Source organism: Trachypithecus francoisi, unplaced genomic scaffold (genome assembly GCF_009764315.1).
Source record: "Trachypithecus francoisi isolate TF-2019V2 unplaced genomic scaffold, Tfra_2.0 Lachesis_group9, whole genome shotgun sequence".
NCBI classification, from domain to species: Eukaryota; Metazoa; Chordata; class Mammalia; order Primates; family Cercopithecidae; genus Trachypithecus; species Trachypithecus francoisi.
In genome coordinates, this window is record NW_022681474.1 from 14,557,296 (window position 1) to 14,579,063 (window position 21,768).

The 21,768-nt window shown below is 42.3% G+C and overlaps 1 protein-coding gene across 2 annotated transcripts in view; it reads right to left on the reverse strand.

The window, feature by feature from the left end:
* Window positions 1-21,441, reverse strand: part of DIP2C (disco interacting protein 2 homolog C) — a 153,322-nt gene extending 131,881 nt beyond the window's left edge. For both annotated transcript variants that reach the window (XM_033209870.1, XM_033209869.1), the window contains exons 1-3: window positions 21,280-21,441; window positions 4,944-5,153; window positions 1,228-1,362 (exon numbers count right to left, since the gene is read on the reverse strand). In XM_033209870.1, coding sequence (XP_033065761.1) covers window positions 1,228-1,362; window positions 4,944-5,153; window positions 21,280-21,352 — 418 coding nt within the window. In that variant the 5' untranslated portion in view covers window positions 21,353-21,441. The remainder of the gene's footprint in view (window positions 1-1,227; window positions 1,363-4,943; window positions 5,154-21,279) is intronic.
* Window positions 21,442-21,768: the final 327 nt, after the last annotated feature.

The window sequence follows — 21,768 nt, forward strand, 5'->3', positions numbered from 1 at the left end:
GCCATGATTCTCAAGCTTAATTTGGCAGATGTCAGAATCGCCTCAGGGCCCCCAGAACTTCTAGCTCATGACGTCTGGGGTGTGGCCCCGAATCACCCTCCCAGCAAGGGCCCCTGTGGGCTCTGGTGTGGGAGGCTGTGACACATCAAGACAACACGACACAACACACCACGCGGGACGTACCTGGGGAACAAAAGCGAAGATGACAGACTTGAAAGATGACAAAGTTACTAAAATGACCGTGACAAGAGTAACAAAAATGGCCAATTTACTATAGACTGAACTTATCAGAGAACTAAAGCAAATAATGACACAGAAAGGCATTCCAGCAAAAGTCATCGCACCGGCAACCAGGGCGATTTCAAGTGCACTAACTGGACACTTGCAAAGGCACGGCCGGGCTCTGCCTCACGTGAGGATGTGGCGGTGTGCCTGTTGGAGCTCGGATAGGCCTCCCTGTCCACTGTGCCTGTTGGAGCTTGGATAGGCCTCCCTGTCCACTGTGCCTGTTGGAGCTCGGATAGGCCTCCCTGTCCACTGTGCCTGTTGGAGCTCGGATAGGCCTCCCTGTCCACTGTGCCTGACGGGGCTCCGATAGGCCTCCCTGTCCACTGTGCCTGTTGGGGCTGGGATAGGCCTCCCTGTCCACTGTGCCTGTCGGGGCTCAAATAGGCCTCCCCGTCCACCTGTGAGTTCTGTGCACCACAAGACGAGGGCACGCCAAGGCTGCTCCATGCGGCTTCACACAGGGGCATTGTATTTCATTCACTGCTAGGTTCTACGCTGACTTTTATGATCCCAGGAAGGACTGAGACTTAAATAGAACAGGGACTAGGTGATACAAACAGCCGCTGTAACCAGAACGTACCAAGACCAGGCCACGAGGAAGGAAGAAGCCCTCAGCTGCAGCCTGTTACCAAGTCACTGACATCTCTGTCCAACATGGATAAAAAGACCCTCTTTCCTCCGAAGTCTAAAGCAACATACTGGCCCATCTGACAGTAATTCTGTTGTACATTTAACTTCATCTTGCTCTTCTAAGTGACTGTTCATGGTCTTAACAGCTGTACAAGAATTTCTCAGTTGCTGAACCACTGTTAGTTATTCAGCAGATAAAATGGCAGCAGATTGTACCCCAGGAAGAAGCACATCCAGTCACGGGCACAGAACGGGACATCAGCACAAACCGTTTACCAGAAAAAAACGCATCTCTGCTTTGGGACGTACCATCCCCGGTCTCCATGAGCTCGGCGTTGCCGTACTTGGGCGCTGTCCGGGACCCCGTGGAACCCTGTGGTCTCTCCACCTGTATGGAGTGCTCTGAGGTGTACGTGGTTACGTCAGGAGGTGCAGAATGATTTTCTGGAAAGAAGCACATCATGAGTGTTTCTGGTGGTTGTGGCGTTTGCTCGCAGGTTGAGCCATAGCTCAGGAAGAGACTGGAGCGCGGGCGCTCACCCTGGGGGTGCCGTGAGAAGCCAAAGCCAATCTCAGCCACGTCTGCCACACACATCCGGCACAAAGGGGGACCCCAGCATAACTCATGTTGCCGCAAATGGAGCAGAGTTCGGTGAAACCTCCGTTTCCTAACAGGAGCCACGTCAGCGGCGTTTTAACTAGAATATCGTTAGACCGGCGATGGCAGGGCCTCAGGAACCCTGTGTGTGTTCACGGGAGGGTCCCGTTTCCTGTCGGCCACCATCAACACAGCCCAGGGCTTTACTCACGCTTTGGAGCCCACGGCCTGGAATTAGAAACCCAGCTCTGGAAACTTCTGGGGATTTTGAGATGTCCTTTAAGCTCTCCATGCCTCAGTTATTCAAATGGGAACAGTAATGGCCATGACCATGTAGGGTAGTTGGGTGGATTGCATGAGTTAACACATATACATTTCATAGGATTTTCTTTACTAAAGGGGGAGATATCAAGAACTATTAGTATTTGTCTTAGTACAAACAATACTAGTCATTGAAAAAACCACGTTTACACCCTAATGCGTACTAAGGACTGCGTAAGGCCAACGAGTGCATGGAGCTCTTTCTCTTACAGCACCCCGTGGAGAGAAAGTTAAGCCGTACGTGGCTAAATGGGGGAAAGTATGCTTTGCTAATGAATAAAACGTTGAGGAAGACGTGCCAAGCAGCCCACTGACCACGCCCGTCACACCTAGAATCCTGATGGGCGCCACAGTGCGGATCTGGATTCTGAATCCTCCTTTGACAGAAGCTTTTCAGGATTGCCCGCCACCGTCCCACGCGACAGAAGCCACAGAAGCGTGATACTCTGTGCTGCTGAAAGTGGTGCTCATCCCCAAAAGCCTTTCCTCACCAGACGCTGCCACCGTGCCCGGAGGCCGTCTAGACGGCAAAATCAACTGAATGCACAAAAACAGCACACAGAAAATCGAGGCACAAAAGAGGCCGTGAAACGACGCTCCTTTATGATCCGAGAACTGGGCGGGGTGGGGGTGCTGAGCCGCCTGGGCACCACGTCAGCCCCTCCTGAGGGTGTCAGTCTGGCGTCACAAGTAGATTCGGCAATGCCACTCGCTTGGAACCCCTGACTGAGAAGAGGAGAATCATCAGCTCTCACTAAGGGGAGGGCCTGCCACACCGTCCGTCCATGCCACGACGTTCCACCTGGAGGCAGGTGGCCCAACTTCCTGCAGAACCAACCCTCCGTCCTCAGCGGACTTGGATGGTAGCATTTCGGAGACCTCCTCTCAACTCCAAGGTGTGAAAGCGCTGCCGACGGCTTCTAGACGGACAGCGGGTACAGCAGTAGAAAAAGAAAACTAGAATGAGATTTCCTACCTTATGCCAAATTGGCTTGACTGTGAAGATACATGTGAGATGTCCCTACTTAACTGCTGGCATAAATTGGTGGAAAAAATCCACAAAGGACTTCAGATTTCACTTCAACAAGAAGAAGCGCGGCCAGCTCTGTGAGACTGCGTAACCTGGAGTCTGCAGCCCTGGGCTTTTCCCCCCTTGGACGAAAGCAGCCTCTGTGGCCTCCCCTTCTGTCCCTTGCTGGAGGGATTGGCCAGTGTGACTCTGTTGTGCCTGGACCCCTGAGAACACTCACGCACAGGCGCACACACGATCACACACGCTACGTTCTCGTTCACAGGCTTCTGATTATCTCAGAAGGTCACATGCACATCTGACTTTTTACTTCTCTTGTTTTGCCACAGAAAACACTTTTCCTCTTCTCTTTAAGTTTCATTATTTTGCCACGGCTTTTCCAAAAAAATTCCAAAGTTATAGAAAATTTCCAGATAGTCTAGGAAGATTATCTTTGTGCCCAATTAGAAATTACCGGAACGTGATCACCGAGAGTTACATTTGGGTCACACTGAGCCCTGATGCACATGAGTTAGGAGCCCCTCATAGTTCAGATAAATTGATTCTTTGTACTAAAACTTCCAAACCCACAAAGGGAGGCCCAAGTGCAGTGATTCATTTGTTCAAAAATATGTGTTTTTCTTGGTAAGACTCTGTGCATTTCCTTAAAACTGAATAAAATCCAAGGATACAAATGCTTCCACCAAGTGGCAGAGGTGGTGTCTAGCCTCCCCGTTTAGGTCTGGCAGAGCCTCGGCCACTATCCTGGGATCCAATCATGGACTTTTATTATGGAAAAATATGTAACAGTCACACATTCCTGTTCAATGTTTAACCTACTGTGATTTCAAGTATAGGTTATTAATTCACATAAACCAGTGTACATGTTCCTGAAACTGTGTCAAACTGAAGTTTAATACTGCTTTGCACTTGAGTACTACCTTGCAAACTTTTAAAGAGTATTTCTGTTTTCTCCTTTATACTCACAACAGTTCTGAGAGAGAAAAATTACTTTTTTCATTTTTTTCCCTCACTAAAAGCCTAAAGCAGGAGAAGTGACTTCGAGATCCCGGCAGCAGTTATTGGGAAAAGTGAGACAGACCCAGCTCTCCTGACAGCCAACTCCTGTTCCAGACAGAAAACAGCTGACGCTTTCAGTGTCAGGAGCACCGAAGGGGCTGGGACCCAAGTCAATCCGAAACGCCTCTGGGTGTCAAGGAGTCAGTGATCTCGAAGTGAACATTCTGGGGTTCTGGGGTGTCTGTGGGCTATCTGACCACACATGACATCCACCTGCTTCCCCCTGAGGGTTTTGCAGAGATCAGGCTTTCCTGCGGTAGCTGATGCCGGGAGCATCTGAGCCTGTGGCTCGTGCTCTGTTATCGGCAACGTGGTACACAGTCGTCTCCGGTTACTGCTTTAATAGAGAGACACACCAAATCCCATTCAACCCTAGTCCTGTACTTGATGGAAAATATGTACTCCTGAACCATTCAAAGGCAGAGCGACGCGAGGCTCATCACGGCTCCCCCACGCGCCAGCTCTTCCTCTAGTAATTCTCACTTCACTCCTTTTCCACGGCGTCTTCAAACGTCATAGGGCAGTGATCCTAACTTCGTTCTTTTTCTAATACAGAGGATCTCCCTTGTCACAGAACCTACACAAAACAGTGCGCCACGCCCAAGAAATCTGAACACCTGTGGCAGACAGCAGCGTAAAGCGGCCGTGGTTAAAGCTCTTGTTTCCTTAAATGACCCCCATGGTCGGGAGGAGCACACTTTAAAACCCTGTCCTGTTGACTGGGACTGTTAAGGTTTCACGCAGGAGCATAAGTGAGAAGAAAAGATGGGCGCGGATATGGCTGCAGGAATCCCCAGGAACAAGGCCCCTGGAATTCCAGCTGTGGGAGGGACCTGGGCATGGGAAGCAGCAAAGCAGCTTCCAGAAACAATCCAACCAAAGCATCCCAGGGGCCCGAGGAGCTCTGCGCTCTTTCCACTGAGAGATTCCACAGCCACGATGCAAACAGAGGAAAATGTGCACACACAAAAGGCATGTAGACAACAGGCACAGAAAGACACTGTGAAGCGTGCTCACCTATGTGGGTCTGGGCCATGACATCCGCCAGCCTGTGGGCAGCCCCGCTGCCCCCGCTCTGCGTGGAGGACGAGGAGGTGGTGGACGTGGTGGACCCGTGGATGGCCTGGCTGATCCAGTGCTCCATGTTGATGCTGCCCTGGCTGGAGGTGGGGGTGCCCTGGGAGTCCCCCTGCACTGAGCCTTCGTCTTCTGAGCCAGAAGAGGTATCTGTGTAAGAAGAAAGGCGATTTGCTATACAGTGGAGCAAAAACATGCACCACAATCTCAGTCCCTCGCCAAACAGATTTACTTTACGCAAGTCTGAACAGTTGTTCAATGACTTTTTGCTGTAGACACTGAGAAGTTAAACCACTTTTCAGATAATCAACCATTTATTTTAGCATAATGAATTTTGCTTCCAAAACACCTTAAACAAACATGCTATAAGATGTTTGATACTGTCATCTCAAAGATGCACTGATACATTTTCTCCACACAGCAGTCTGGGAAGAAACCAAGTGTTTTCTTGTGTCAGCCAGAAAGTGAGAGGGCAAGGGGAGGCTGAGGGCCTGTGCGGCTCTCAGGAGTCTCAGTGTGACTATGTTTAGCCCTTGTTAGTCCTGAGATGCTCTTCTGGGCTCTGATTTATTTCTGCGTTGGTGTGTGTTAGATACCCAAGCAGGTGATTTCTGCGTTGGTGTGTTAGATACCCATGAGGGTGATTTATTTCTACATCGGTGTGTTCGATACCCATGCAGCTCCCTAAGGATCAAGAAGCTGATGATGGTAACAGGAGAGAAGGCAGAATGTGCCTCACATGGAGCGGCCCCCTCCACCTCCCCCGTTTTCCTCCAGGGCACACGACAAACCATCATGTCACATTTTACACTCAAATCTATTCACCTTTACAGTATTCGCTTCTTATACATTCTTATTATTGATTTTTCTATCTGTACAAATTGGGTATCTTGGATTATGATAAAATACATCCATTTTTTCCACTATAATCCACGAGAACATTTTTCATTTAATAATTTTTCATGCAGTACCAAGGTTTCTGGGAATAAATTGCTGGTGTATTTGTTAAACTTCAATGTAAGAATGACACTCAGAATCCTACCTACAGGTGAGTGATGGGAGGCGCCGGCTCAGGCGAGCAGCTCCAGATCATTGGGTGAGAGGAGGAGTCACAGCAAATAATCTTAAGACATGGGTTTGCTTTATTAAAAGACAATAATAGCAAACAATATTCACACTTATTACCACTGTCACATGACTTACGCTGTCTGGGAATTTTTTTTAAAGTTGTTAGAAAAGCAACAATATTAGGAGCCTGAAAATTCTCTATCACCTTTTTTTTTTCTTTTCGAGACAGAGTCTTGCTCTGTTGCCCAGGGTGGAGTGCAGTGGTGCGATCTCAGCTCACGGTAACCTCTCCTGGGCTCAAGCGATTCTCCTGCCTCAGCCTCCCAAGTAGCTGAGATTACAGGCACGTGCCACCATGCCTGGCTCATTTATGTATTTTTAGCAGAAACGGGGTTTCACCATGTTGGCCAGGCTGGTCTCGATCTCTTGACCTCGTGATCCACCTGCCTCGGCCTCCCAATGTGCTGGGATTACAGGCGTGAGCCACTGCGCCTGGCCCACCCTGCCTTTTAAGAAAACTTACACAATTTATATAAAAATAAAAGTAAAACTGACACAGCCTTGAGACTTTTGAGAAAAGTACACAACCAGGTGTCCATATGGAGCACAACCATCTCCCCAGAATGTCTTCTCACAACCCTTCACAATCTTTCATTCCCCACTCCCACCTACCTTTTCCAAGCAACCTGCAGAATAATGTGATATAGACACTCAACAGAATAGCAGCAAACCAAACAAGCAGCATAGGAAACGGATGGTGCAGCATGACCAGTGGGACTAGAATCACACACCATGGGGACAGGAAGTCAGGCTGATTCAACTTTCAAAAGTGAATTAATGTCATACACCATATAGAATTACGGAGTAGAACCACACGTTAACCTTAGGAGACATAGAAAAGTACTGACAAATTCAAGATAACAAAACTCAACAAACCAGGCATAGAAGGCAATTTCCTCAGCCTATTAAAGTACATTCATGAAAAGCCACAGCTAACATTGTATTCAATGGTAAACAATAGAATGCGTTTTCCCTAAGACGGAGAACGAGACAAAGATGTCCCCTCTTGCCACTTTTATTCAACATTATGTGGCAGGTTCTAGCTAGTGAAGTAAATTAACAAATTTAGTAATAAAGACATCCAGATCAGAAAGAGAAGGAATAAAAGTGTCTATTCATAGATGACATGACCTTGGGATGTAGAAAATGGCAAGAAGTATACCAAAAATGTTTTGCATTACTAAAAAAAGTTTGATGAGGTCACAGGACACAAGACAAAGATATACACATACTAGCAATAAACAACCTGAAAATAAAATTAAGAAAACAGTTCCATTCACAATAGCATCAAAAGCATAAAACACTCAGCTGGACTTCTAACAAAAAGGTACAAAATGTGTACAATGACAACCATAAAACATTACTAAAAGAAATTAAAGATCCAAATAAATGGAAACTAAATGGAGATAGATTCATGATCGTAAATTTGAAAACTCAGTATTATCAAGAGAGCAATTCTTCCCAAACCATTCCATTAATTCAAGGCACTGCCTAATAAAATCCCAGAAGGCTGTGTGTGAAATGGAAAGCTTATTCTCAATTTTATCTGGAAATACAAAGGACCTACGATAGCCAAAATAATTTTGAAAAAGGAAAACAAAGTTGGAGGACTTCACTATCTGATTTCAAAACTTTACATAAAGTCACAGTAATTAAGGCAGTGGTATTAGCACAAAAATAGACATATACATCAAAGGAACAGAATTAAACCCAGAAATAAAACCTTATATTTATGGTTAATTTATTTTTGACAAAGGTCTCAAGACAACTCAGTAAAAGAAAGGTAGTTTGTTTTTTCAACAAATGTTGCTGTGGCAACTGAGTACCTACACACCAAAAAGAAAAAGCGTGGGGGAAAAAATCCCCCAAACCAAACCAAACCAAAACAAACAAAAATCCCACTTAGATCCCTATTGCACACACAAAAATTAACTGAAGATAGATCACAGACCTAAATGAAAGAACAGTAAGACCATGAGACTTCTAAAACTTCCAAAAACACAATCCATAAAAATTAGTAAAATGGACTTCATTAAAATAGTAAAACTCTTAAGTTTTAAAAGATGATTATCTCCCTATAGCTAATGTAACAAATTACCTTGATCTTAGTGGCTTATAACAAGACATGAACCTATTATCCTACTGATGGAGAAGTCAGAAGTGTAAAATCTAAGTGTCAGCAGAGCTACGTTCCTTCTGGAGGCTTCAAAGGAGAATCCATTTTCTTTGCCTTTCCCAACTTCTAGAGGCCACCTGTGTCCCTGACTCATGGCCCCTCTTCCTCTTTAAAGTGCATCACTCCAGTCTCCAGTTCTTTTCTCTTGTAAGGACCTTCTTGATTACAGTGGGTCTCCCTACTTAAACCAGGATAATGGTCCCATCTCAAGATCTTAAATTAATCAAATTAATCAGCTGCAAAATCCCTTTTACCACTTAAGGCAACAGGTTCATAAGCTCTGGGGAATAGGATCTGGGTGTCTTGGGGGAAGGGCATTATTCTGTCTGCTACATAATAGTTTGTTCTTTCACTGAGAAACTTTACATCTGTAAAAGTCTTATATTCAGATTGTATAAGGCACCTACAACCCATAAGATGACAACCAACCCATTTAAAACATGAGCAAAAAATCTGAACATTTTACCAATATATACAAATGGCTATGAATAGGAATTAGCACATTAAAAGCCAATAAGCACATTAAAAGATGCTTAGCATCATTCATTGTTGCAAAGTAAATATACAATGATATACCATTTCACATCAATTAGAATGGCAAAAATAAAAATATCAACAATAACTACTGCTGGTGATGATGTGGAGAAACTGGGGTGTGCATATGCTGCTGGTGGAAGTGTGAAATGGTGCAGCTATTTTGTAAGCAAGTTGGCAGTTTTTAAAAAGCTAAACCTAAACTTTCAATAAGAGTCAATCATTCTACTTGGCATCCACTTAAGATAAAGGAAATTATATGTACACACAAAGGAAATTATATGTACACACAAAGATACGTACATAAATGTCGACAGCAGCTGAATACTGGAAACAATGAATAACCAACTGGTAAATGAATCAACAGAATGTGTCCTATCCATCAAATAGAATATAAACAAATAATAAGGAATAAACTATTGATGCGTGGTACAGCAAGGACTTCAAAACAGGTAAAGGAGGTGTAGAGAAGCGTGTACATTTTATGATTTTATATCATAAAATTATAAGATAAGAAAAAACCAAAAACCATAAAATCAGAGTAAAATATTCTATGCTTTTATATTCTAAAAAATTTAGAGCACACTGTTATGATTTCTAGGGTTCTTTTTCATACAGCTACCCTTTCATCTGATATCCTTTGCAATCAGCCAAGTACATGCTTTAGCACGTTTATAGTGTAGTTCTGCTGATAACACATTATCTCAGCTTTCATGTTTGGGAATGTGTTGTTTCACCCTTGTTTATAAAGGAGGTTTTCCCTGGATATGAGCTGACAGGCTTTTCTCCTTTTAGTGCTTTAAAAAATGTCTTTCCATGGTCTTCTGGTCTCCACGGTATCTTCACAGAAGTCACGCGTTGTTCAAATGCTTCTCTGGTGTGTAACGTGTCTTTTTCTTCTGAGTCCTTTCGGGATCTCCTCAATCTTGGGATTTCAGCACTTTGGCCATCATGAACTTGGATGTGATTCTTTTTATACTTGTTCTGCTTGGAGGTCACTGAACTTCTTGGGGCCGGACACAGGTGTTCGATACCAATCTGAGAAAATTTTGACTCATTTTTTCAAAGGCTCCTGCTCTTTTCTCTTTTCCTTCTTGTATTACAAGTATATTAACGTATCACAGGAGCTTGAGGTTCTGTCCGCTTTTCTTTAATTTTGGTTTCTCGGGTCTTCACTTTGGTTAATTCCTTTTCATCTCTCTTCCAGCTCAGGGACTTCATCTTCCTTCTCCAACCTGTTAAGCCCATCAGCGAAATTTCATCTCAGTATCGTATTTTCCAGCTTTATAGTGATGTCTCACGTATACCCTACATATGCACAGCGTTCCCTATCACCGACATTGCCTACCAGAGTGGTACATTTGTCACAACTGATACTTCTACAGCGAAACATCATTACCACTCAAACGCCATCATTCACATCAGGGTTCATTCTTGGCGTGGTACAATATATGGGTCTGGACAAGTGCATAACATATATCCACCATTACAGCATCATACAGAGATCACATGATACTGAAAATTCTCCTGCTCTGCCTATTTATCCCTGCCTCCCCCTGGCAACCACTAATCTTCTTACAGTCTCCATAGTCTTGCCTTTTCCAGGATGTTGTAAAGCTGGAATCATACAACCACCTTTTCAGATTGCCTCTTTCACTTAGCAGTATGCCCTTCAAGTTTCCTCTGTGTCTTTTTATGGATAGCTCATTTATTTTCAGCATCGAATATCATCCCATTGTCTGGATGTACCACAGCTTGCTTATACATTCACCTACTGAGGGGCATTTTGGTTGCTTCCAGGTTTTGGCAATTATGAATAAGGCTGCTCTAAATATCTACGTGCAGGCTTTGTGTGTAGACATAAGTTTTCAACTCTTTTGAGCAAATGCCAAGGAGTGTAATTGCTTTATCATATGGTAAGAGTATATTTAGTTTTGTAAGAAACCACCAATCTGTCTTCCTAAAGGCTGTTCTATTTTGCATTAAGACCCACAATGAATGAGAGAGAATTCCCACAGCTCCACATCTTCACAGGCTTTGGTGTTGATAGTGTTCTGGATTCTGGTGTAGTGATATCTTACTGTTGCTTTAATCTGCATTTCTCTATGACACATGATGTGAAGCATCATTTCATATGTCGATTTGCTATCTTTATATCTTCTTAGATGAGGCATCTGTTTAGTCTTTGACCCATGTTTTACTTACTTTTTAAAGACAGTGTCTCACAATGTTGCCTAGTCTGGAGTGCAACTCACAGGCGCAATCCCACTACTGATCAGCATAGGAATTCTGACCTGCTCCATTTCTAACCTAAGCTAGTACCCCTCCCAGGAGGTCACTGGGTTGACACTGAACTTAGTGTGGACACCTGAGAGGCATCACTCAACAATCGGAGCCCCTGAACTCAAGTGATGCTCCTGCCTCAGCCTCCCGAGTAGCTGAGCCTACAGGCGCATGTCATCACACTTGGCTGGCCCCTATATTTTAATCAGGTTGTTGCTATTGTTGACTTTTAAGAGCTCCTTGTATATTTCAAATAAAAGTTATCATTTATGTCTTTTGCAAACATCTTCTCCCTGTCTGTGGCTTGTATTTTAATTACTTTAAGAGTCTTTGACATAGCAGAAAATGTTAATTTTATTAGAGTCCAGCTTATCAATTCAAACCCAGGTCACTTAGATTTTACCTTATCTTCTATGAATTCTATAGTTTTGCACTTTATGTTTAGATCTGTCATCTATTTTGACAGGCAGGAATACTTCACCACTATACTAATGAGGACAGCGGTTGTGTGATCTATTTTAATTTTTTTGAAAGATGTAAGGTCTGTGTCTAGGTTTATGTTTTTCTTTGCATGTTGTTGTTCCAGCACCATTTGTTAAAAATACTGTATTTGCTCCACTGTATTGCCTTTGTTCCTCTGTCAAAGTTTAGTTGACTATATTTTGTTACTGGGCTCTCTATTCTGTCCCACTGATCCTTTTGTTTGCTCTTTCACCAATACCACACTGTCTTGATTACTGCTGATTTATACTAAGTCTTGAAGTTGGATATTGTCAGTCTTCAACTTTGTTCTTCTAATACTGAAGTGGCTGTTCTGGGTCTTTTGTCTCTCCAAATAAACTTTTGAATCAGCTTGATGATATTAAAAACAAAAAACAAAAACAAAAAAACAACTTGTTGGGATTTTGGGTGAGATTGCATTGTAAGGAAAACATCTTGACAATATTCAGTGTACCTATCCATGAACATGGACTACCTGTCCATTTAGTTTTCCTATGAGTTTTGTAGTTTTCCTCATAAGGTCTTGAACATATATTTTTTAGATTTTATGCCTAAGTATTTTATTTTGGGGAGTGCTACTGGAAATGGTTTTTATTATTTTTAGTAGAGATGGGGTTTTGCCATGTTGGCCAGGCTAGTCTCGAACTCCTGACCTCAAGTGATCCACCTGCCTTGGCCTCCCAAAGTGCTGGAATTACAAACATGAGCCAGTTTTTAATTTCAAATTCTACTTGTTCTTTGCTGCTAAACAGGACATTCAGTGAACTTTTGTATATTAAACTCAATTCTTTTGGATCTTCTACATAGGCAAACATGCCATTTATGAACTAAGTTTATCTTCCCAATGAATATATATTTTATTTTTCTTGTCATAATTGCATTAGCTAGGACTTCTAGTACAATGTTGTCAAGAAGTGGTAAGAGCAGACATCCTTGTTTTTCCTGACCCCCTTTCTGGATCTTAGGGGGAAAGATTCTAGTTTCTCACAATTGGGTATGATGTTAACAATAGGTTTTTTTGTCCATATTCTTTATCAAGTTGAGGAAGGTCACCTCTGTTCCTAGTGTGCTGGGAGCTTTTATTATGAGTGTTAGATTTTGTCAAATGCTTTTTTCTTTTTCTTAGCCTGTTAACATGATGAATTATGTTAACTGGTTTTTCAATGTTAAACCAGCTTTGGATATGTGAAATTCCATGTGGTTTTGTTGCACAATTTTTTTTTTACATTGTTAGATTTAATTTGCTAATATTTTATTGAAGATTATTGCATCTATGTTCATGAGAGATGTTCTGTAGTTTTCTTGTAATATTTTGTTATTAAAATGGTATTTGGTATTAAAATGATGCTGGCTCCATAGAATGAGTTAAGAAGTATTCCTCAGCTTCTATGTTCTCAAAGAGATTGTAGATAATTGGTATAATTTCTTCTTAGATGTTTGGTAGAATTCACCAGTGAACCCATCTGGGCCTGGCACTTCCTGTTTTGAAAGGTTATTAACTACTGATTCAATTTAACAGATATAGGCCCATACAGATCGTTTCTCCCTGTTCAAATTTTGGCAGATTCTATCTTTAAAGAAATTGGTTCATTTCATCCACGTTATCAAATTTGTGGCCTAGAGTTGTTCATAATATTTATTATCCTTTTAATGTCCATGGGATCTGTAGTTATGTACCTTATTTCATTTCTGATATTGGTAATTTATCTACTGTATTTCTTTTTCTTGTTAGAGGCTTATAGATTTTCTCTCAAAGAACCAGCTTTTGGTTTCATTGATTTTCTCTACTGACTTTCTGTTTTCAATGTATTGATTTCTGCTCTTTGTCTCCTGCTTAGAATTTGATGTTCTTTTTCTAGTTTTCGAAGGTGGAAGCTTATTGATTTTAGATTTTTTTTTAACAGATGCATTTAAATCTATAAATTTCCCTATAAACATTACTCTCATTGCATCTCACAAATTTTAACAAGTTTTCATTTTCATTCACTTCAAAATTTCAAAGAAATCTTCAGATGTCTTCCTTGAACAATTTATTATTTATAAGTGTATTGTTTAATATCCTAATATATTTTCCAGTCATCTATTATTGATTTCTACTTTACTGTGGTTGAGAACATACTTGTTTGATTCCTATTGTTTTAAATTTGTTAAGGTGTGTTTTATGGACCAAAACGTGGTATTTTGGTGAACGTTCTGTATTCTGCTGTTGTTGGAGGAAATAGTCTATAAACGTCAGTTACATACAGTTGACTGAGGATGTTGATTTCAATTTTGTCCTTCCTGATTTTCTGGCTACTGAATTGGTCCATTTCTGATAAAGGGGTGTTAAAGTCTCCAGCTATAATAGTGGGTTAATTATTTCTCCTTGAAGTTTATCAGTTTTTGCTTTGGCATTCTGATGCTTTGTTAGCAAAAATACATTTAAGGATTGTTACATTTTCTTGGAGAATTGACCCCTTTATTATGTAATAGTCATCTCTGGTAACTTTCCTTGATGTAAAAAGCCTACTCTGTCTGAAATTAATATCACCACTTCCATTTTTCAAAGTTAGTGTTGGCCAGGTACAGTGGCTCATGCCTGTAATTCCAGCACTTTAGGAGGCCGAGGCAGGATGATCACCTGAGGTCAGGAGTTCAAGACTGGCCTGGCCAACATGGTGAAACCTCATCTGTACAAAAATAGAAAAAAAATAATAAATTACCTGGGCATGATGACAAATGCCTGTAATCCCAGCTACTCGGGAGGCTGAGGCAGGAGAATCGCTTGAACCTGGGAGGCGGAGGTTGCAGTGAGATGAGATCGGGCCATTGCACAAAAAAAAATTAGTGTTAACATTTCTATCTTTTTCCATCCCTCTACTGTTGATTGATCCATATATATGTCTTTATATCTAAAGTGGATTTCTTATAGACAATATATAGTTGGGTGCATTTGGACTGACATTGAAAGTAATGATACACAGTTGAATTAACATCTACCATATTTGTTACTATTTTCTATTTGTTGCTCTTGTTCTTTTTGTCTTTCACGCTTTTTTTTTTTCTTGTGGTCTTAATTGAGCATTTTCTATTATTTCTTTCCTTCCCTTTCTTAGCATATCGGTTTTTTTTTTTTTTTTAAGTGGCTGCCTTGGAATTTGCAATATAAATTTACAAGTAACCCAAGTCCACTTTCCAATGACACTACACTGGTTTCTTGATAATGCAAGCACACTATAACAACAAAATAATCCTAATTCCTAATTACTCCCTCCCATCCCTTGCGTATCACTGCTGTCATTCATTTCACTTATATTTAAGTGTGTGTATATGACATATACATAAGCATATAATCAAATATACTATCGCTATTATAAATGAACTGTTATGTTAGATCTATTAAGAAAAACGAAAGTTTTTCTTCTACCTTCACTGTTTCTTCTTTGATGCCTTCTGTTTTTCTATTTGTTTTTTAAACAGACAAGGTCTTGCTCTGTTGCCCAGGCCGGAGTGGAGTGGCATCATTATAGCTCACTGCAGCCTTGAATGGGATTCCTGGGCTCAAGTGACCCGTCTCAGACTCTCAAAGTAGCTGGCACTATAGGAGTCGGCCACCAGGTTGGTTTTTTTTTTTTTTTTTTTTTAATGAGACAGAGTCTCACTACGTTACCCAGGCTGGTCTCAACTAACGGCCTCCAGCAGTTCTCCCATCTTGGCCTCCTAGAGTGTTAGGATGACAGGTGTGAGCCCCTGTAAACAGACTGTGCTCTTCCTTTCTTTATGCACAGCTGAGTTACTGACCTCTACTATTTTCTCTAAAGAACTTTGAACATTTTTTACAAGGCAGGTCTACCAGCAACAAATTTTGCAATTTTTGTCTGAGAAGGTCTTTACTTTTCCTTCACTTTTAGAAGATAATTTCACAGAGTATACACTTCTAGGTTAATGGAATTTTTTTCCTCTCAATAGTTTAAATATTTCACTCCACTTCTTGCTTTCATGGTTTTTGAGGGGAAGTTGAATATAATTCTTATCTTTGATCCTCCATAGGGAAGGAGAGTACTCTGGTTTCTTTGTTGTTTTTTAATCTTTGATTCACCATAGTTTGAAGATTATATGCCCTAGTTTATTTTTGTTTTTGTCATTGTTGTTTTTACATTTATCCTTCTTGGTGTTTCTTGAGCTTCCTGGATCTATGGTTTGGTGTCTGAGATTAATCTGAGGAAATTCAGCTATTACTGTTACAAATACTTCTTCTGTTCCTCTTTCATCCCCCTTGTATTACTGTTATGCATATTTTATGCCTCTGCAGACGTCCCATAGTGCTTGGATACTCTGTTCTTTTTTGCTTTTCAGTTCTGGAGGTTGGAGTTGGGTATTTCCTTTCCCCCAGGTCAGAAGGCTCTGAAAAATCCCACCAGGTTAGTCTCTAGTTAGCCAGCTTCTCTGGAAGGTAGACCTAGTTAAGAGTGCACCTGCATATTTAAAAATGATTCCTATTCTCTTTCCCCTATAGTAAGTATGAGGGGATTTTTCTCTGATATCTACTTTGAGAACCTGGTTGAGCTTCTGATGGTACAACTCACAAAAGCATGAGACCCATATGCACAGGCCTCCTGGAGGTTTTAACTCTCAGATGTGGCCACACCTCACTGCAGCAATTTGTCAATTCCAGTTCAGGTATTCCAATCCCAGCGTGGGTTCCTTGGAGCATTGTGCTCCAGTGTACGGTGATTCTCCACTTTACCTGTCCAGCCAATCTGGGGACAGTGGCTTGCCTGTGACCTCACGTCTCTTGCAGGTTTAAGAAAAGCTGCTGATTTTTCAGTTTGCTCAGCTTTTTACCTGTGAGGAGGGATTGACAATTCTCAAGATTATCATGTACGGAACTTGAAATTCCCCAACTCCATTAAAGTAAAAAGTGTCTTCCCTTCCTCTGGCTCAATAATTAAAATATTTTCGTTCTTTGACACATTTTAATTTGATTCCCTAAATATTTATAATTGTAGATTTAAAAACTCGGTCTTCTGCTGTATCAGACATCTAGACTGGCACTTTCCAACAGAATTATGAGAGCCCTGCTATAGAACTTTAAACCTTCCTTGTAGCCTCATATAAATATATAATAGGTACAATTAATTTTGCTGGTATATTTTTAACTCAAAATGCTCATACTATACTTCAATAAGAAACACAAATAGGCTGGGTGCAGTGGCTCACATCTGTAATCCCAGCACTTTGGGAGGCCGAGGCGGGTGGATCACGAGGTCAGGAGATCGAGACCATCCTGGCTAACACAGTGAAACCCTGTCTCTACTAAAAATACAAAAAATTAGCCAGGCGTGGTGGTGGGCGCCTGTAGTCCCAGCTACTTGGGAGGCTGAGGCAGGAGAATGGCGGGAACCCGGGAGGTGGAGCTTGCAGTGAGCAGGGATTGCACCACTGCACTCCAGCCTGGGGGACAGAGCAAGATTCCATCTGAAAAACAAACAAAAAAAACAAATAAAATATTTTCTATTTTTTATATTAACTGGCATATCTCTCACGTAGCAAATCTACTTCAGACCAGGCGCACTTCATGTGCTCAGCCGCCACATGTGGTGAGTGACAGAGACCATCCTGCATGTGTGTGCACTTTTTACTGCCTTTTTCTTGAGCACAGATTCTACCTCCTGTTTCTCTGTGTATGCAGTCATTATTTGCTGAGTATTACACATTGTAGGTAACATGTTGAGCACACTCAGGATCCCTAACCTTCCTCTGAAGCTTTCCAGCTCTTGTTTTAGCAGGCAGCACAGGCAATGCTGGGTCATCGTGACATGGGCAGGCTTGGATTGATTCGCTGCTGGTGTGGATCTGTGGAGAACTCTCATCCTGCACCCACTCCGATCTCCGCCTCCTGGACGCGGTGGGGTGGCAATGTTCCTCCCACACCTGAGCTCTCTCCGATCTCCCTCTCCTGGACGTGGCAGGGTGATTTGCTCCGCACATACCTGAGCTCTCTCCAATCTCCACCTCCTGGACGTGGTAGGGTGGCCATGCTCTGCTCACACCTGAGCTCGGTCTGATCTCCGCCTTCTGGACGTGGTAGGATGATATGCTCTGCCCACACCTGAGCTCTCGGTGCCATGGTCTGCAGGTGTTGTCCAGGCAGAGGGCAAGTGTACTGTGGGTGCGTCTCATTCATTCTCCTGCCCTCAGGTTCTGGCTGGCACAGCTGTGCTCACAGACTAAAAACAGCCATCTCATTCGTTTTGTGCAGTTTTACAGTTGTTTACGGCAGATGTGTGATTTGGGTCCATGTTCTCTCATCATGGCTAGAAGTAGTTTTGGCAAATTATTCTTATATCTTTACATTTGAAAACTAAAGGAAAGCTTCACCTATAGACTATTAGCGGTGCAACAATCCTAATAAGAGTTTCTCCAGGAACTATGATCCAGGTCAGCAGCCAGTCATTTCATAGAAGATAAACTTCAAGAACATTCTCTGAAGGGCAATGAAACTGAGTAATAACTAACCACTGTTACCAACAACCAAGAAAAATAGGTAAGAAAATGCAGCTAAGACTTTGTTCAAGTAAGTACGGTAATAAACATGCAAACTACCGCTAAGCACAAAATAGGCTGGGAGTAAAAAATTTTTATGATGTTGACATTTATGATTGTACAAAACTGCCCTATGTGCTATCATGAGAACTCCTGATGAAAATTTACAAAGGATGTTTTATGGTTTATATAAAAATGCTAGTCAAATCCAAATATTTCACAAAAATAACATTTCTAATAATATTCTTTTATATTTTGCAGACATCTGTACAATGAGGTTATTCGTCACGCATGACCCAGTAACATTTCTCAGCAGTTGGATTCAATACGAGAAATAAGCAAATAACCGCACTGCTGCTTCCATTTCAAAGTCATCATTTCTCTTATGAAAAGTAGTCAAGGCCGGGCGCGGTGGCTCAACCCTGTAATCCCAGCACTTTGGGAGGCCGAGACGGGCGGATCACGAGGTCAGGAGATCGAGACCATCCTGGCTAACACGGTGAAACCCCGTCTCTACTAAAAAAAAAAATACAAAAAATTAGCCGGGCGAGATGGCGGGCGCCTGTAATCCCAGCTACTGGGGAGGCTGAGGCGAGAGAATGGCGTAAACCCGGGAGGCGGAGCTTGCAGTGAGCTGAGATCCGGCCACTGCACTCCAGCCTGGGCGACAGAGCGAGACTCCGTCTCAACAAAAAAAAAAAAAAAAAAAAAAAAAAAGAAAAGTAGTCAAGAAAAATGCCTGTTGCCTTAAATACTGGTTAGTGCCAAAAATGTGGTTTAAAATATTTCAAGTGGGTTATCCTTTTACGTCCATGTTGTTAGTTACACAAAGAACACATACAATTTTTTACCACATTATAAGTTTTGGCAAATTATAATCATAAACTAAACAAACAGGATTAAGCATATTATTTTTTGAGATAGGGTCTTGCTCTGTTGTCCAGGCTGGAGTGCAGTGGCACAATCATGGCTCACTACAGCCTCAACCTCCCTGGGCCCAAGTGATCCTCCCACCCCAGCCTCCTGAGCAGCTGGGACCACAGGCACACACCACCATGCCTGGCTGATTTCTGTATTTTCTGTAGGGATGGGGTTTGGAATGTTGCCCAGGCTAGTCTCAAACACCGGGACTCAAGCAATCTGCCTGCCTTGGCTTCCCAAAGTGCTGAGGTTAGAGGCATGAGCCACCATGCCTGGCCTAATCATTTTTAAAGAGTCTCTATTTATTATCATTATTTTTTAAAATTGAGATGGGGGTCTTGCTCTGTTGCCCAGGCTGGAGTGCAGTGGTGCCATCTCAGCTGACAGCAACCTCTGCCTCCTGGGCTCAAGTCATTCTCTCACCTCAGCCTCCCAAGTAGCTGGGACTACAGGTGTACACCACCAGGCCCAGCTAACTTTTTGTACTTTTGGTGGAGACAAAATGTACACAAGGCATTTCTGTACATTTTGCCATGTTTTCCAGGCTGGCCTTGAACCCTTGGGCTCAAGCCATACACCTGCCCTGGACTCCCAAAGTGCTGGAGTTATAAGCATGAGCTACCGTGCCCAGCCCTTAATTATGTGCTGTGGCTTAATATTAAAATAAAGAAAGGGAGGAGCCCAAGGGAGCACATTGGCAGAAAGGGCCCCCTTGCCAACAACCTTGCTAGCACAGCGTTCACTCCCCTGCCTGCTGGCACTGCGTTCTTTAGATGAAGAACACGTTATATGTAAATGAAAAACAAAAACAACATAATCTCTACAAAAACTTAATTAGCTGGGTGTGCACCTGTGGTCCCAGCTGCTTGAGGCTGAAGTGGGAGGACCACTTGAGCCCAGGTGGTCACAGCTGCAGTGAGCCAAGAGCTGTGATCATGATGCTGAATTCCAACCTTGGTGACAGAGCAAGACCTTATCTTAAAACAAAAAGCAACGAAAACCAAAATGATGCACTCTTTAAGTTCTGTCCTATAAATTTCAGTACCTTCACCTGTAAAGGTACATAAAGGTGAAACTCAGGAGCTGCTTGGAATAATGTGGGCATACGCTTGACCTCAGCTCTGATTTGAAGCACGTCCTTCTGTCTCACTGCTTGCCAAGACTAAGCTAAACTTCAAAAGTAAAAATACTCCCAAAAATGTACATTTTCAACTATTCATATTGTACCTTAAGTTTCTCTTGTAGTGGAGGAAAAACATGGTGTAATTTAAAGTGACATGTAGCTTCAACGTGGGATGTAAGGTGATTCAGGTCCTTTGAGAAGACAAGCTTGCAACAACAACACGAATAATGTTGGAATCAAAATCACAGAAACTAAACACCAAGTAACATAGGTTCAATCCGAGTTTCTAACAGGTATCTGGATAACTAAACTTTCTGCTTTACTTGGGTGTGAAGATCATGAAATGTAGTTTATAATTATTTGGGCAGAGAAAATAGAGAATTTAGGTAGTTATGCAAAACTCAAGATTAAATAAAAGCAGTATTATAAAACAGAAATATAAACTGGCTATTACCTTCAGTAATTTAGATCAGGGGTTGGCAGGTCTGTGCACCAAATCTGGTCCACTGTTCTTGTAAATAAAGTTTTATTGGTACACAGCCATACACACTTGCTATCACCCACGGCTGAGGGCAGAGTTGAGTGGTTGTGAGACACCTTATGGCTTGCAGGAACTAAAATACTATCTGGCACCTTGCAGGCAAAGTTTATGACCTGATTCGGGTAACTGCCTAAACTGTCCAATTTGCTTGTTCTAAAATAATCCAACAATACAGCACACTTATCTGAAGATTTGAGAACACGCATGCATCAGCCTAATAAGAAAAGTCCAATTCCACGCAGAGGGCTACAAACTCTTTCCTATTCCCTACAAAGAATTAAATGAAGAAAATTGTGTGAGATTTTACTGGTATGTATCACATGTATGAGTCTTGATGAAAAGTTAAAAATGTGTATTTATACAGATACATAATGATGTTACTTTTCCTTCCACATTTAACTCATACACTGTTTTTGGACTTCTGGTTCACAAAATCTGCATTTTTGCACTATTATTTTGAAGGCAAAAACCCGACTGCTGGGCTAGTGGTCAATTCTGAGGCGCGGCACGTTCAGGAGGCGGTGTCGGGGAGCATGTCCCTTACCTGGAGGGGTGTAGGCGTCCATGGAGGTCTGCACGACCAGGGACCTGCGTTTGGAAGGCATAGGCACCGCCATCTTCCGCTCTTTATGTTTGGCCAGAGCCGCCTGGACAGCTTCCGTGTGGACATCTGAAACGGAGAGAGCTCAGTCACTCAGTGCTCAGCTGAGGTCCCAGAGGCCAAGCTGCACCCTCCTCTCTGTCCCTGCAGCACGGTTCATCCACCTTCTGAAACTCACCAACAGATGGTGGGCGAGGAAAGAAAATCAGTGTTTACAATTCCAGTCAAGACATTACAATTTATTCACAGACTTTTAATTATTCATTTTATTACTGCAGAATCCATATCCACAAGCAAACACTGGCTGTAAACTGTGCTGAGATTTTTCTTTTTAGGGTGAATGAACCTTGATCTTTGGAGATTCTTTGTACATCACACATTTGAGCCTCCAAATCCTTTCAACTGTACCGCTGAGAGGCGTGTGCACGCCTC